General features: G+C 44.6%; 1 protein-coding gene across 1 annotated transcript in view; it reads left to right on the top strand.

Moving 5' to 3' along the window:
- The window catches only part of LOC124775694 (sialin-like), a 172,957-nt gene that overhangs the window by 106,380 nt on the left and 48,633 nt on the right, over positions 1-17,944 (top strand). The window contains exons 7-8 of the mRNA XM_047250521.1: positions 5,842-5,974; positions 12,164-12,319. Coding sequence (XP_047106477.1) covers positions 5,842-5,974; positions 12,164-12,319 — 289 coding nt within the window. The remainder of the gene's footprint in view (positions 1-5,841; positions 5,975-12,163; positions 12,320-17,944) is intronic.

Below are 17,944 nucleotides of genomic sequence, written 5' to 3'. Positions count from 1 at the left end.
ATATGAAACTTCCTGGCCGACTAAAACTGTGTGCCCGACCGAGACTCGAACTCGGGACCTTTGCCTTTCGCGGGCAAGTGCTCTACCAACTGAGCTACCGAAGCACGACTCACGCCCCGTACTCACAGCTTTACTTCTGCCAGTACCTCGTCTCCTACCTTCCAAACTTTACAGAAGCTCTCCTGCGAACCTTGCAGAACTAGCACTCCTGAAAGAAAGGATATTGCGGAGACATGGCTTAGCCACAGCCTGGGGGATGTTTCCAGAATGAGATTTTCACTCTGCAGCGGAGTGTGCGCTGATATGAAACTTCCTGGCAGATTAAAACTGTGTGCCCGACCGAGACTCGAACTCGGGACCTTTGCCTTTCGCGGGCAAGTACTCTACCAACTGAGCTACCGAAGCACGACTCACGCCCGGTACTCACAGCTTTACTTCTGCCAGTACCTCGTCTCCTACCTTCCAAACTTTACAGAAGCTCTCCTGCGAACCTTGCAGAACTAGCACTCCTGAAAGAAAGGATATTGCGGAGACATGGCTTAGCCACAGCCTGGGGGATGTTTCCAGAATGAGATTTTCACTCTGCAGCGGAGTGTGCGCTGATATGAAACTTCCTGGCACATTAAAACTGTGTGCCCGACCGAGACTCGAACTCGGGACCTTTGCCTTTCGCGGGCAAGTGCTCTACCAACTGAGCTACCGAAGCACGACTCACGCCCGGTACTCACAGCTTTACTTCTGCCAGTACCTCGTCTCCTACCTTCCAAACTTTACAGAAGCTCTCCTGCGAACCTTGCAGAACTAGCACTCCTGAAAGAAAGGATATTGCGGAGACATGGCTTAGCCACAGCCTGGGGGATGTTTCCAGAATGAGATTTTCACTCTGCAGCGCAGTGTGCGCTGATATGAAACTTCCTGGCAGATTAAAACTGTGTGTCCGACCGAGACTCGAACTCGGGACCTTTGCCTTTCGCGGGCAAGTACTCTACCAACTGAGCTACCGAAGCACGACTCAGGCCCGGTACTCACAGCGTTACTTCTGCCAGTACCTCGTCTCCTACCTTCCAAACTTTACAGAAGCTCTCCTGCGAACCTTGCAGAACTAGCACTCCTGAAAGAAAGGATATTGCGGAGACATGGCTTAGCCACAGCCTGGGGGATGTTTCCAGAATGAGATTTTCACTCTGCAGCGGGGTGTGCGCTGATATGAAACTTCCTGGCAGATCCTGGAAACATCCCCCAGGCTGTGGCTAAGCCATGTCTCCGCAATATCCTTTCTTTCAGGAGTGCTAGTTCTGCAAGGTTCGCAGGAGAGCTTCTGTAAAGTTTGGAAGGTAGGAGACGAGGTACTGGCAGAGGTAAAGCTGTGAGTACCGGGCGTGAGTCGTGCTTCGGTAGCTCAGTTGGTAGAGCACTTGCCCGCGAAAGGCAAAGGTCCCGAGTTCGAGTCTCGGTCGGGCACACAGTTTTAATCTGCCAGGAAGTTTCATATCAGCGCACACTCCGCTGCAGAGTGAAAATCTCATTCTGGATTCTGTGTCTTGCTTTGACGTGGCGGTGTCTGACTAAACCCTCTACACGTACTGCTTATCTCCAGTACAAATGGAGATAGTTACGTTCCATCCGTGGTAACATAGCTCATTTAATTTGATTATTATTCATTATCGTTGTTGTTATTATTGTTGTGGTCTTCAGTCCGAAGACTGGTCTGATGCAGCTCTCCTCGCTACTCTATCCTGTGCGAGGTTCTTCATCATGGAGTAACTACTGTAACCTACATGCTTTTGAACTTGCTTATTGTATTCACCTCCTGCTCTCCATCTGCAATTTTTACCACCGCATTTCCCTCCAGTACTGAATTGGTGATCCCTAGACGTCTCAGAATGTGTCCTATCAAGCGATCCCTTCTTTTCGTCAAATCATGGCACAAATTGGTTTTCTCCCCAGTTCTGTTCGAGGCGTCCTCATGGGTTATATGACCTACCCATCTAATCTTCAGCGTTCCTTTGTGGCACAACATTTCAAAAGTTTCTATTCTCTTCTTGTCTGAACTGGTTATCATCCACGTATCACTTCCATACAACGCTACACTCCAGCAAATACCTTCAAAAAACCTCCTAAGCTTAAATCACTATTCGATGTTAACAGATTTCTCTTGCTCAAAAACGGTTTTCTCGCCATAGCGAGTTTTCATTTTATAACCTCCCTACTTCGGCCATCATCACTTACTTTACTGTCAAAGTAGCAGAACTCATCTGCTAATTTTCTACATCTACATCTACATCCATACTCCGCAAGCCACCTGACGGTGTGTGGCGGAGGGTACCTTGAGTACCTCTATCGGTTCTCCCTTCTATTCCAGTCTCGTATTGTTCGTGGAGAGAAAGATTGTCAGAATGCCTCTGTGTGGGCTCTAATCTCTCTGATTTTATTCTCATGGTCTCTTCGCGAGATATTCGTAGGAGGGAGCAATATACTGCTTGACTCCTCGGTGAAGGTATGTCATAAAAATAAATAAATAAATAAATAAAATAAAAAAAACGTACCGAGCTACTGAGCGTCTCTCTTGCAGTCTTCCACTGGAGTTTATCTATCATCTCCGTGACGCTTCCGCGATTACTAAATGATCCTGTAACGAAGCGCGCTGCTCTCTGTTGGATCTTCTCTGTCTCTTCTATCAACTCTATCTGGTACGGATACCACGCCAGTGAGCAGTATTCAAGCAGTGTGCGAACAACTGTACTGTAACCCACTTCCTTTGTTTTCGGACTGCATTTCCTTGGGATTCTTCCAATGAATCTCAGTCTGGCATCTGCTTTACCAACGATCAACGTTATATGATCATTCCATTTTAAATCACTCCTAATGCGTACTCCCAGATAATTTATGGAATTAACTGCTTCCAGTTGCTGACCTGTTATATTGCAGATAAATGATAAAGGATCTTCCTTTCTATGTATTCGCAGCACATTACACATGTCTACATTCAGATTCAATTGCCATTCCCTGCACCATGCGTCAATTCGTTCCAGATCCTCCTGCATTTCAGTACAATTTTCCATTGTTACAACCTCTCGATATGCTACAGCATCATCTGTAAAAAGCCTCAGTGAACTTCCGATGTTATCCACAAGGTCATTTATATATATTGTGAATAGCAACCGTCCTACGACACTCCACTGTGGCACACCTGAAATCACTCTTACTTCAGAAGACTTCTCTCCATTGAGAATGACATGCTCCGTTCTGTTTGTCTAGGAACTCTTCAATCCAATGACACAATTGGTCTGATAGTTCATATGCTCTTACTTTGTTAATGAAACTACTGTGGGGAACTGTATCAAACGCCTTGCGGAAGTCAAGTAAACGGCATCTACCTGGGAACCCGTGTCTATGGAACTCTGAGTCTCGTGGACGAATAGAGCGAGCTGGGTTTATTATACTGAAACATAATACGTGTTCCAAAATTCTGCAACTGATCGACGTTAGAGATTTAGGTCTATAGTTCTGCACATCTGTTGGACGTCCCTCCTTGAAAACGGGGATGACCTGTGCCCTTTTCAAATCTCTTGGAACGCTATGCTCTTCTAGAGACCTACGGTACACCGCTGCAAGAAGGGGAGCAAGTTCCTTCGCGTACTCTGTGTAAAATCGAATTGGTATCCCATCAGGTCCAGCGGCCTTTCCTCTTTTGAGCAATTTTAATTGTTTTTCTATCCCTCTGTCATCAATTTCGATATCTATCATTTTGTCATCAGTGCGACAATCTAGAGAAGGAATTATAGTGCAGTCTTCCTCTGTGAAACAGCTTTTAGCGTCTCCTTTTCCAGTCTAATCGGTCTGCCTTGTCTGATCTAATTCTAATACATTCCATTATACTTGCTTACTTTTTTGTTAATGTTCATCTTATGTCCTCCTTTCAGGACCTTGTCCATTCCGTTCTCTGACAGAATTACAATCTCACTGGCAAACCACAAAGATTTTATTTCTTTTGCCTGAGCTTTAATTCCTTCTCCAAATTTTACTTTGGTTTCCTGTACAACTTGCCGAATGTACAGGCTGAATAACAACGGGGATAGACTACAATTCAATGCTATTAATGCAGTAAACTGTGTCATGGAATGCATAGCACCACCCATCACTACAGTCGGTATCATAACCTACGTCCGCGCTCTAATCGGCAGGTTTGGTTGGAAACCAAAGGTATAGTAACACATATTTTATTCAAACAACAGTCTTGCAGAGACCGAATGCTCTGCTCAGTGATCAGCAGTAAAAAAAAAAAATTCAACTACGCTATGTTTTAAATAGCCATACTATAAATCAACTATGAACGCCAGAGGACAGTGTACCATCTACCCATGGGTGGTTTTGCCCTACTGTAAACTGCCTTTCCTCGCAGGTGAGCCGTCATATGATACCTAAGTTCTCTACAGCAGCTATTCTCCGTTGTTATCACAGCACCAGCCGCCGTCCTACTTTCTACAAGTGATCTACATTGGGGTGAGAAAAAGTCACGGGATAGCGATATGCGCATGTATTGATAGCGGTAGTATCGCACACACAAGGCATAAAAGGGCAGTGCATTGGCAGGACTGTCATTTGTACTCAGATGATTCATGTGAAAAGATTTCCAACGTGATTATGGCCGCACGTCGGGAAGTAACTGACTCTGAACGCGGAATGGTAGTTGGAGCTAGACGCGCGGGACATTCCATTTCGGAAATCGTTAGGGAATTGAATATTTCGAGGTCCCCACTGTCAAGTGTGAGCCGAGAATATCAAATTTCAGGCATTACCACACACCAGAGACAACACAATACCGTTCACGTAGAGTTGTCAGTGCTAACAGACAAGCGAAGAGGCAAGCAACACTGCGTGAAATAACCGCAGAAATCAAAGTCGGACGTATCCGTTAGGACAGTGCGGCAAAATTTGGCGTTAATGGACTATGACAGCAGACGACCAACGCGACTGCCTTTGCTAACAGCAAGACATCGGCTGCAGTGCCTCTCACGAGCTCGTGGCCATATCGGGTGGACCCTAGATGACTAGAAAACCGTGGCCTGGTCAGTGGGTCCCAATTTCAGTCGGTAAGAGCTGTTGGTAGGGTTCGAGTGTGGCGCAGACCCCACGAAGTTGTCAACAAGGCACTGTGCAAGCTGGTAGTGGCTCCATAATGGCGTGGGCTGTGGAACGTGGAATGGACTCGATCCTCTGGTCCAACTGAACCGATCATTGACTACAAATGGTTCTGTTCGGCTATTTGGGGACCATATGCACCCATTCATGGAGTTTATGTTCCCCAACAACGATTCATTGTTTACGGATGATAGTTCGCGATGTAACCAGGCCACAGTTCTTCGCGATCGGTTTGAAGAATATTTTGGACAACTCGAGCGACTAATTTGGTCACCCAGATCGCCCGACGTGAATCCCATTGAACATATATGGGACGTAATCGAGAGGTTAGTTCGTGCACAAAATCCTGCATTGGCAACATTTTCCGCAGTTATGGACGGCTATAGAGGCACCATGGTTCAATATTTCTGCAGGGGACTTTCAACGACTTGCTGAGTCTATGTCACGTCGAGCTGCTGCACTATGCCTGGCAAAAGGGGTCCGACATGATATTAGAAAGCATCCCATGACTTTTGTGACCTCAGTGGATACCGCCCCTGCTATTCATGATGTAGCTTTTTGCCGTACCGTACTGGTAGCAACACAAAGAGCTCTTGTTTCAATTGCTTTATACTTTGCAGTAGTGCTGTTTCAGTGGTTTATCCTTCTTTAAGGCAAACAGTGCAATGGTAAGGACTTCTTTGCCCCTCCTTGTTGCAGGTCGGCCTGTTATCCGGTATACCTCACATCGGCAGGACTGCATTTGCGCTGCTTGTCTCCAGGGTTGGAGATTTCTTGCTGAAGAAGGAAATCATCTCGAGGCCATATCTCAGAAAAGTGGCCACTAGCTCCTGTAAGTTAACGCTATGCAAGATCATACTTTCTGTATTTGACGCCTCTCTTTCGACACTTGAGGGTGTGTGCTGTACAGCGTAGGATGGAAGTGTACAGATGAACTTCCCGAAGTTTTTCCTGTTATGTTGACAATTCCTCGTTTCTCCTAATATACGTACTATAATACTGCGTATAATAAAGGTAGACTATCGTTTCGATGCTCGCCTACGTAACTTAGCGGTCAGTGTGTCCGACAGTTAAGTGGAACACAAAGTTACATTTCCTAGCGCTGCCAGGGATGTCCGGTTCATAGAAGAACTGGAACGAAGTACATTCAGCATTGAGAGACACGCTGAGAAGCTACTCTCATGAAAAGTAGAAGCTGCGATGCGTGCAAAGCAGACAGCGACCGATGTGCTAGCTCCATGTTAGCTTTACAAGAGATGTAGGAGAGGCGAATTGTTCTCGGCGTATGAAGAGGTGTAAGAATCCTATGATTTGGTACAGTATACGAGTGGGAGAAAGTAGTTGGGTATGACAGATGGTTCAGAATGAATGTAATTCCAGTTATTGGAGGTACTGAAAATACTTGGGAGGAGCAGAGGCCCATATTACACTGACATATGTAAGGATAGAATGTTTGACTGTTTTTTGTTATTTATGGATGATTGTCGTGGAATTTAAGCTCCCTATTCACCCAGTTAGTAGATTTGGTCTATTGTTAACTCTGTTTTAAAAAAATGGCTCTGAGCACTATGGGACACAACTGCTGAGGTCATTAGTCCCCTAGAACTTAGAACTAGTTAAACCTAACTAGCCTAAGGACATCACACACATCCATGCCCGAGGCAGGATTCGAACCTGCGACCGTAGCGCTGTCGCGGTTCCAGACTGCAGCGCCTAGGACCACACGACCACTTCGGCTGGCGAACTCTGTTTTAGAAAGGTAGTAGGCGAAGGTCTACTTTTATGCTGTATTAGTCCTAGATATTTCAGTGTTTTAGTTAGGTGGAATGGACACTTGTAGATGGTTAGATACAGTTGTCTGGAACGGAATGCTCGGGTATTTTTTCCTCTAATTATTCTAGGACTGACAGGATGCTATGACAAATAAAACTAGGAGGGGAAGTTGTGGAGATGGACTGGTTGGTTGATTTGAGGAAGGGGCCCAAACACCGAGGTCATCGATTCCATAGGGCTAGTGAAGGAGGCGAAAGAGTCGGCCGTGCCCTTTCAAAGGAACGATCCCGGCTTTTGCCTGAAGCGATTTAGGGAAACCACGGAAAGACTAAATCAGGATGGCCAGACGCGAGTCCTCCCGAATGCGAATTCAGTGTCCTAACCGCCCTGCTACCTCGCTTGGTGTGGAGAAGGAGCTGAAGAAATTGTTGAAGGAGTGAAAGGAAGATAGGCTGGACTGAAAGAAGGCGGTGTCGTCAGCATATTGGAGTGGGTGCGCAGGAGCGAATGACTTTTGGAGGCCGGATGTGAATAGCAGGTAAAGGAGCGGTGACAAGACGGATCCTTGTGATTCGCTTGCAGTTGAGTGGAACATTTCGGAGTGGTACTTGCTGATCGTTACATAAGGTGGACGGTTAGTCAGAAAGGATGCAATTAGACGAATTTATTTGTTTGTAAGAGTGTAGCAGTGAACAGGAAACAAGACAGGTTCGTAGGCATTTTCGATGTCTAGAAAGATGAAGCTGTAAGGCACAGAGCTGGGTACATTATTCGTACATCGCAGCCGGGGATGTTGTCCATTTGAGAGCCCAAAGAAGCGGTATGTGTGACTGCTTCCAGTGCAAATTGAAAAAGAAAGATTAGGGTTTAAAGTCCCGCCGACAATGAAGTCATCAGAGACGGGGCACAAGCTCGAATTCTTTTAAGGATGGGTAAGGAAATCGGACGACCCATTTCAAGGGAACCATCTCGGCATTCTCCCGAAGCGATTTAGGGAAATCAGCGTCGAGAATGAGCGGGAGAGTTTTAAGTCGCGGCACCCACGTTTTTCATGTTCAAAATGTCGTGCAAGGTGTTGAAAACTGATTCATGACTAATTTTCACTTTTTTCGGCTGTCGCTTTGATTGTGATAATGCCGTTCTAAAAGTACCAGGGCCTCCAATTCTCTTGCGATTCCTGGTCCTTCAAACAGTTTCCCCACTCCATGTAGCGATTACTAATAAAAAAAACTACACACTGCGCTCAATCGAAAATAAGGTAATCCTACTCTCACACATCTAAGCAATCGATTAAACAAACAAATATCTGCACATACTATGTCAACTACATTCCTAATAAAAGCTTACAGGCAGTGCGCCTTGTGTAAGCGATCTCCTGATTTACTTTTCTTCTTCTTTTTCCTGAGCCTTTGTCTCGCATCAGAGATAATACGGGATCTGCATGGTTAATAACGGATTTGGAATGGGTAATTTAAGGGGTGGCCGGAAGCCCTTTCTGTCGGCACGCCGTCACCCCCAGGGCAGAACATCTACATCTACGTGATTACTCTGCTAGTCACAATAAAGTGCCTGGTAGAGGGTTCAATGAACCACCTTCAAGCTGTCTCTCTACCGTTCCACTCTCGAACGGCACACGGGAAAAACGAGCACTTAAATTTTTCTGTGCGAGCCCTGATTTCTCTTATTTTATCGTGATGATCATTTCTCCCAATGTAGTTGGATGCCAACAGGATGTTTTCGCAGTCGGAGGAGAAAACTGGTGATTGAAATTTCATGAGAAGATCCCGTCGCAACGAAAAACGCCTTTGTTATAATGATTGCCACTCCAATTCACGTATCATGTCTGCGACACTACCTCCCCTATTTCGCGATAATACAAAACGAGCTGCCCTTCTTTGTACTTTTTCGATGTCATCTGTCAGTTCCTCTTGATGCGGATCCCACACCGCACAGCAATAATCCAGAATATGGCTGACAAGCGTGGTGTAAACAGTCTCTTTAGTAGACTTGTTGCACCTTCTAAGTGTTCTACCAATAAATCGCAGTCTTTGGTTTGCTCTACCCCCAATATTATCTATGTGATCGTTCTAATTTAGGTTATTTGTAATTGTAATCCCTAAGTATTTAGTTGAATTTACAGCCTTCAGATTTGTGTGACTTATCACATAATCGAAATTTAGCTGATTTCTTTTAGTACTCAAGTGAAGAACTTCACACTTTTGCTTATTCAGGGTCATTTGCCACTATTCGCACCATACAAATATCTTATCTAAATCATTTTGCAAGTCGGTTTGATCATCTGATGACTTTACGAGACGGTAAATGACAGCATCATCTGGAAACAATCTAAGACGGCTACTCAGATTGTCTCCTATGTCGTTAATATAGATTAAGAACAATAGAGGCCTATAACAGTTCCTTGGGGAACGTCGGATATTACTTCTGTTTTACTCGATGACTTTCCATCTATTACTACGAACTGTGACCTTTCTGACAGGAAATCACGAATCCAGTCGCACAACTGAGGCAATATTCCGTAGGCACGCAGTTTGGTTAGAAGACGCTTGTGAGGAACGGTGTCGAAAGCCTTCTGAAAATCTAAAAATATGGAATCAATTTGGCATCCCCTGTCGATAGCACTTATTACTTCATGAGTATAAAGAGCTAGTTGTGTTTCATAAGAACGATATTTTCTGAAACCATGCTGACTATGTGTACCCCAACCGTCTGCGAGTAGTTTTATTTTTGTGGAAATGAGCGAAAGCGTTCTTAATATTTGCAAATCGTGAGGCGGGGATGCAGGAGGCCGCCTGAAAACCACATACATGCTTCCCGCACACTGACGCCTCAAAGTTGATCCGCCGAGTGGATTTTATATGGGGGCAGCACACCTCCCCGTCCTGGAAGCGACACTTTAACACGCACAGCTATCCACGTCGGATTATAGTTAACATTTAGTAGATAGGTACACCAACAAGAACCTGGGACATTATCAGTCCAGTCAGCCATGAAAGGTGCAAAACAGACTGCAATTTACTTTTAACCTCCGTTCTTTAGGAAAGAGCTACACCTCTTGATTTTTGCACATTGTTCTGTGCGTCCAGTGCTTCTGAAATGGAATTTCGAGTACTCACTCTATCCTCTGGGTTGGGATGCCGCGTAGTTGCTTGCATGTGCTTTGCATGCAACAGATTTTTCACAAATATGATTAATAAAAAGATTTTATTTCCACTTTCCGGCCTTTCCTGTTAGTCACAAAATTTTTCCAGTAAGTCACTCTAGTTTTACGTTATAAATTATAAATATGGCTACTACGACGGATTCGTATTCAAAGCTCCATATTTCCCACACTATTACATGTACAAATATGACAAACACACAAATAGAACTGTCAACTCTTCAAGTTCGCGTTTTGCACTCTACAAACGTTCTGTGAGTGCCCCTCCGGTCACACGACGCACGTCCAGACGTCGAGTCAGTGGTCATCACAGCAGCAATGAAGCGTTCTCTGAGCCGTTCCGATGTTCCTGGAAGTGGGGTTCGCACTTTTTCCCAAAGAAAAAAGTTACAAGACGTTAGGTCAGGCGATCTTGTGTGCCAAAGGAGCAGAGCTACATCATTTTCCAGGTGGTCCGGCGACACCGAAGTTGGTCGTTTAGGTAGCAACGAACATCGACGCTCCAATGAGGGAGTGCTCCGTCTTGTCGGAAGATATTCTCGGTATCACGAGTCAGTGGTATAAACAACGACTGCAACATATCGAGGTATGAGGTGTCCGTCAGAGTCTTCTGACAGAAGAAAAACGGCCCATACAGCTTCACAGAAATCATTAACTCTCGGTGAGACTCGTTCGTGCTGCACAGTGTTCAGGATGTGAGGACGTTTAGTGGCCCGCAATCTCACATCGTGGCGATTAACCTTTCCAGATAAATGGAAGGTTGATTTGTCGCTGAATCTTAGCTTGGAGGTCCCCTCCCACCTGAGGTTCGAGTCCTCCCTCGGGCATGTGTGTGTGTGTGTGTGTGTGTGTGTGTGTGTGTGTGTGTGTGTGTTGTTCTTAGCATAAGTTAGTTTAAGTTAGTTTAACTAGTGTGTAAGTCTTGGGACCGATGATCGCAGCAGTTTGGTCCATTAAGAATTCACACACATTTGAACATTTTTCAGCTTGGATATAAATGTTCACATCAAGTGCATCCAAAACTGCAATGCAAAATTGAAGGCGCCGGCCATAACAGCTCGGTATTAATGGTCGCACGAACTGCAGACGGTACGGTTTGAAATATTATCGTCCTCGCAAAATCTTTCACACTGTTTTGCTGCGGTATTCCAATTCGTAGCTCGCGCAGACCGTTGATTTTTTCGGTCAGCCTACGAAATTTTCCTCCACACTCTCCCCGGTTGCATCTGGCATACTTAGTAGCCGGTACGGTAGCTCGGCGTGTTCGGTCAGAGGGCTGCGCGCTCTCTGTAAAAAAAAAAAAAAAAAAAAAAAGTCAAGGAATCATAGATCATCTTCAACAGATGTCTTGTGACGTCCACCTAGAACAAATGCAACGAACTAACGAACTATATCGAACAAAATGAATTTTTAAAAAAGTGGTTTTAGGCGCTTCAGTCCGGAACCGCGCGACTGCGACGATCGCAGGTTCGAATCCTGCCTCGGGCATGGATGTGTGTGATGTCCTTAGGTTAGTTAGGTTTAAGTAGTTCTATGTTACAGGGGACTGATGACCTCAGAAGTTAAGTCCCATAGTGCTCAGAGCCATTTAAACCATTTTGAACTTTGCTGTTTACAGAGACAGCCGGTGTCCCTAAATTGTCGATACCAACGCACAATTCTCTGTTCACATGGCGATTCTTTTCCATAGTTTCCTATGCATGCACGCTCCACTGTTACACCAGATAAACATCTCGCATATTCCAGCACACAAAAACTCTTTTCTCGCTTTGTCGCCATTTTTTCATAGCATTGCACTCGCAACGCCATCTGGTGGGCACAAGGCAGACTCGGTGAGCTTACGGTTCTCTTCAAAAAGAATCATATCTATACATGATATATTTGAAAAAATATAGAAATATTAAGACAACTGAATCATGTGTAGTAGCCCTGTACTTTGCCAGGAATAAAAAGGAGACTCTAAGCGGACTGTTGGAGTGAAATCCTGATACTCTATATAGCGCAACACATCCTCTGCTGTGCACTTGACAGCGGATCTCGGAGTGTGGATGCAGGTGTGGCGTGTTGCAGACCTGCTGGCGTCGGCAGCGCTGCTGGCGGGCCTGTCTTACTCTGGCTGCAGCCACGGCGCCGCCACGGCCTTCCTGGTGGCCGCCGTCTCCGTCAACGGCGCCCTCGCCACGGGGCCGCTGGCCGCACTCGTAGATATCAGCCCCAGTTTCTGCAGTAAGTACCGACGTCACCATAAACGCGTAATTCTGTATCTTTGCTATTGCGAATATACAGGGTGATCTTTTCCGCTGTGAACAAGCTACAGGGATTGATCGGTGAGAGTATACAGAACTAAAAAGGTCCAATGATCTTACGTCCGGAAATGCATGCTTTCCATGCTAGAGACCATTTATTCAGTAGTAAATTGTTACAGAAACTGTGGCCTAATACATACAGCCACACTTACAGAATGTGTTGGAAATGTTTTCCATGTGCCTCAACGCATGCTTGCATGCGCCTTAGCATGTTCTGTCTCACACATTCACATCAGCCAGGCTGCATTCGAACAGATCAAGGGCATCATGTATACGCCGCACCAGTGCCTCCAGTGGGCTCTGCAGACACGATATTTTAGAGATGGCCCCATAACAATAAATCGCACGGGCTGAGATCCAGTGAACGAGCATATCGTGCAACAGCACCCCCTCGTCTGATCCATCGACCACAGAAGACACGATTGGGATGCGACTGTACATTAACAGCGAAGTTGGCTGGAGCACCATCATGTGGCAGCCACATAACCCTTTGAATCATCAATGGCGCTTGTTCCAGCAGGGGAGGCAAAGTCACCCGCAAGATACGCCAGTAGTTACAGCCTTTTAGGCGACGTGGAAGGAAGACTGGTCCCAAAATACAGTCGCCAATTATCCCGATCCACACGTTCTGGCTGCACCGATGCTGATGATTCGATGTCACCATACCTTTGGGATTCTGTAGATTATTCCACTGGTGACTGTTATGAAAGTTGAAGATACCTCTCCCCGTAAAGGTGGCCTCATCTGTGAATAGGATGGATGACACAAAACCCGGAATCGTGGTTGCCTGCTGAAGAAACCAGTGACAAAACTGCACCTGATGTGAAAAGTATGTAGTTAGTAATCGCTGCACACACTGTAAGTGACAGGGTAGTAACAATGCCACAGAGCATGTTCCACATGGTTGTCTGAATTACCCTGTACTGGCGGGCCAAGTGCCTGGTACTGACACGGTGGTCACCTTTCATAGTGTTAATCACGTTTTCCTCCAAGTCTGGTGTCCTTCATGATTTCCTGCTTCCTGAAATGACTCTGTCTCAGACAAAAAGCGAAACACTGTTCCAAACATTGAATGCTGTGGTAGTTGTCAGCAGAGATTGGTCTCCTGATACAACCTTGCTGCCCACTGCCCATTGCCATTTGCCTCTCCATAACTAAACACAATGTGGGCAAGCTCTCGACTCAAATATGGTACCATTGTGCACCTTTTTTGTTCCATATCCTCTCATTGATCAACCCCTAGAGTTTGTACACAGTGGAAAAAAAATTGAATAAGGGAGTCCAGCATCACCTCCTGAGCCCTTGGTTCGATTTCAGTCAAATGTGGCACACAAACAGCGAACTTCATGATCATCAGCAATGTGGGTGCTATAACCCCCTTGTTCCTATAGAAGTGAAAACACAGGCAAAATACAGTTTTTAGCCCCTGGTGTGTAGGCTGGTTTGCACAGTATGTGTGTTATGTGGGTAGTTTGGCATACCTTGCAAGGGACTACTCTTGTGAGTGAGCACGGTTAAAGGAGTGTTGGGGGAGGGGGGGGAGGATAAGGAGATGGGTAGTGTCAGAGGGAGGATGGTGTGGATGAAGAAAGGAAGGGGAGGAGATGGACATAGAGGAGGGAGAAGGGGATGGACAGAGATGGAGGGGAGGAGGAGGTGGACAAAGAGAGGGGGTGGAGGAGGAGATATACAGAAAGAGAGGAAAGGAGTAAATGGTCAGGGGGGGAGGGTAGGAAGAGATGGACGGAGAGAAGGGGGAGAGGTACAGGAGGCAGGCGAAAGTTGTAGAGGGGCAATTAGCAGGTGGAAAAGGAGAAGAAGAGTTGGATAGATCGAGATGGCAGAATGAAGTGAACATAGAGGCGAAGGGAGGGAGTGGTGGACACAGAGAGCGAGGAGTAGGAGGAGGAGATGTGTGCAACATGTGTCAAACGCTTACGTGAGTGAAGATGTGGGGATAAGCCTAGTATAATATACTAATTGTTACCTGTAGCTGCGCTCGAATGTCAGTAGTTTTGTTATAGTGATTTATGGTTAGTAAGTAAGTTAGTAATTTATAAATGTCTGTTTACATAGTGGTGTAGAGATGTATGTGTAAAAAGTATGCAGTGCCTGTATGTAGATACATAATGAACGTGTTTCTGTGATTTTGCTGTACGTCTAATCATGTTTAAAACATGCCTAGATTTATTAAATTCGAACAGAAGTTGGGGATCCTTTGGCACACTAGTTCTGGATGTGAGATTTTTCCACCAGAGAAGCACATACCAACCTTTTCTTCCTTCCACTTCAGTGCATTGTAGTCCCTACATTCTTTATCCATCTCCCTAAAATGACTAATTATGATTAACATAGTCAGTTAATAGATCATAATCAAATATAGCCTCACCAAAAGCCTCCCACGTTCCATATGTAAATGTACGACGTTTCTCCGTTAGTCGTACAGCCTTTAACTGAGGCCGTCGTTGTCAGTCTTGAAGCATCTCGAATCTGCAAGACGCGTGATGCTCAGCGGCTAAAATGCAATGGGCTTGTGGCTGATACTAGTTGGAACTATGGATTAAATAAGTACAGGACTGTATAAGCATTGTATTCATTACACTGAATCGTATTATGCAGAACACATCAAACAATAAAAGCATTGCCGGCCGGTGTGGCCGAGCGGTTTCAGGTGCTACAGTCTAGAACCGCGTGACCGCTACGGTCGCAGGTTCGAATCCTGCCTCGGGCATGGATGTGTGTGATGTCCTTAGGTTAGTTAGGTTCAAGTAGTTCTAAGTTCTAGGGGACTGATGACCTTAGAAGTTAAGTGCCATAGTGCTCAGAGCCAATAAAAGCATTTTTACAAATAAGGTAAAGTTCAAAACTCAAAGAATAAATAGCTCTTTCAAAGAGTAATTATTGTTCCATATTTAGTTTTATATTCTTGAAATCGATGAGTATGTTGCACTACAGAACTTCTAAAGTAGCCTATGTTCTTCCTCAGCGTTCAAGATATCTTCACATCAAATTTCACCAAAATCGTTTCAGCGGTTTAGTCGTGAAAGCGTAACAGGCAGTTACTTTCGCATTTATAGTATTAGTATGGATTACATATTAATGCATCTTTTAATGCAATGGTCTAATCTATTTGACAAATGAACTAATCGACGTTTTTCCAAATTCGTGTAGTAAGGGGCATAAGGCACAGATGGAAACGAATATAAATCGCACAACCGAAAACTTTTGTCTTTGTCTGTATAAACGAAGACACATCCGCAAAACTCAAAAGTTAAAACCAATAAGCCAGAAATTAGAAACGGCAACTATAAGGAGCGAGCCAAGAAGGAGAACTCATAAACGAAAACTAAGAAGAAAGAAACAAGAAACTGGAATTGATAAACGAGAACTGAAAATTGAAAACTGAGCAGCGGGCACATAGCTTGGTTTCCGAGATCACCGAGACCGCTGCAATCAGACCTTCTCAATTCTCGGACTGTTTGCGTCCCAATTTACGCCGTTGGCCTGTGCTGCGATTCCCCGTCTCTTGTTGGCCAATCTGTCTGTCCTATGTTACACTGTCCTGATACTCATTCTTAGTCAGATCGTTCAATGTGGCTTGTGGTGATATTTTCCACTACCATATTCCGTTCATCATAAGAATAAACGTGATGTAAACAAACACAAACTCGATGAGTGCTCAGCAGCCGTAGCAAACGCACACTGGTGTTTAAGGTTTCTGGGAGTAGGTTCTACTTATATATTAGAAATCTTATTACTGTGTTACTGTAAATGCAACTTTAAGATATTCTAATGCATAAACAGCCATTAGCGTCTATCTTCATTATACTTTAGCTATGTAGTTTTCATTTAAAAATCATGTACAGTTGCTATCTGTGTAAGGGCTAGTTGTGCTCTGACTGACGGACTTGGACTGCGAAAAGGTGTGACGCTGCTTTCTGCTCCACAGTGCTAAAAAAACGTTAAAAACTGGCGAGAAACAGGTTGCTCTTCAGGTTTTTCACAAGTTTATAGGGAAATATCCGTCACTAGCTGAGATGCAGATTGCACAAATGATATCTGAGTTTACAGATATTTTTGTGTCGTGTGCAAGCCTACTGAATGCGAAAAGATAAACAAGAAGGCCCGCAATCCTTCCACTCCAGGACAGTCAATATTGTGTCGCAGGAAAACGTGAAGATTTTGTGAAAAGTGCGGTGCGGTCGAAGGTGCGCATGATCTTCTTCAGAAACGAGGCGCCCATAGTGAATAAGACACTTAAAATAATTCATGACGATGATGACCAGGCCATTTTTAGATGGACAACATTTTACAAACTAACGAGAAACATTGGTTTCCGGTTTGAAAATAGGAAATCAAATCTACATATACATCTGCATATACTCCGCTAGCCACCGAGCGGTGTGTGGCGGAGGGCACTATTTGTCCCAAAGTCATATCCCCCCCCCCCCTCTCTTCCACTCGCTGCTCGCGCGAGGGAAAAACGACTGTCTGAACGCCTCAGTACGAGCTCTAATTTCCCTTATTTTTGAATGGTGATCATTGCATGGTTTGAAAGTTGGTGGTAATAATATATGCTCTACATCCTCGGCGAAGATCGGATTTTGGAATTTAGTGAGCAGCCCTTTCCGTTTAGCGCGTCGTCTATCTGCAAGTGTGGCCCACTTCAAACTTTCCATGAGATTTGTAACGCTCTCGCGTTGGCTAAATGTACCAGTCACGAATCTTGCCGCTCTTCTTTGGACCTTCTCAATCTCTTGAATCAGATCCAACTTGTAAGGGCCCCATACAGACGAACAGTACTCCAAGACTGGACGGACTAACGTATTGTAAGCTATTTACTTTGCTGAAGGAGTACATCGCTTCAGGATTCTACCAATAAACCACAATCTAGCGTTCGCCTTACCCGTTACTTGTGTAATCTGATCGTTCCATTTCAGATCATTTCGTAAAGTCACACCCAGATACTAGGCGGATGTTACCGCTTCCAAAGACTGGGCATTTATTTTGTACTCGTACTGTAGGGAAGCAGCCTACTCACGCTGTAGTAAATTCACATCAATTTCCATTGTGTGCCAGCCAGTCTGCTGTAACTAGCTCTGATGTCATAAATGTTGCGCAATACCTTAAAAATCAAGCAAATGAACTAAAACTTTTCTAGCATGTCAGGAATAATACTAAATTAATGTGTGTTAAATATCATTTCGATAACTTCATCCATTTTCGAAATTTGGACGTTTTTCTAAAAAAATCATTGGCGCAACAGAAAAGAGCTAGAGACTTCAAAATTTATATTTAGATTCATCTTTCATAGTGATTTAATAAAAACAGTACTTTGGATTTCACATATTAAGACTTTAGTGGAAATTCATGATTTTCTGATTTTCATCTCAAAACTGAAGGAAGCAAGATAGATTAAGTAGGCTAGTAAATAAGGCTAGGATGTTTAGATTTAAATAGGTTGGAGGTCCGCTATGACTATGAAGATGTGTAAAGTTTCTTTTGAATACCTATAAAATTATAGCGATAGCGGATCTCAAAAGGG

The sequence above is a fragment of the Schistocerca piceifrons genome, chromosome 2, assembly GCF_021461385.2.
Source record: "Schistocerca piceifrons isolate TAMUIC-IGC-003096 chromosome 2, iqSchPice1.1, whole genome shotgun sequence".
Classification (NCBI taxonomy): Eukaryota; Metazoa; Arthropoda; class Insecta; order Orthoptera; family Acrididae; genus Schistocerca; species Schistocerca piceifrons.
This window is presented reverse-complemented; position numbering and strand designations above follow the sequence as displayed.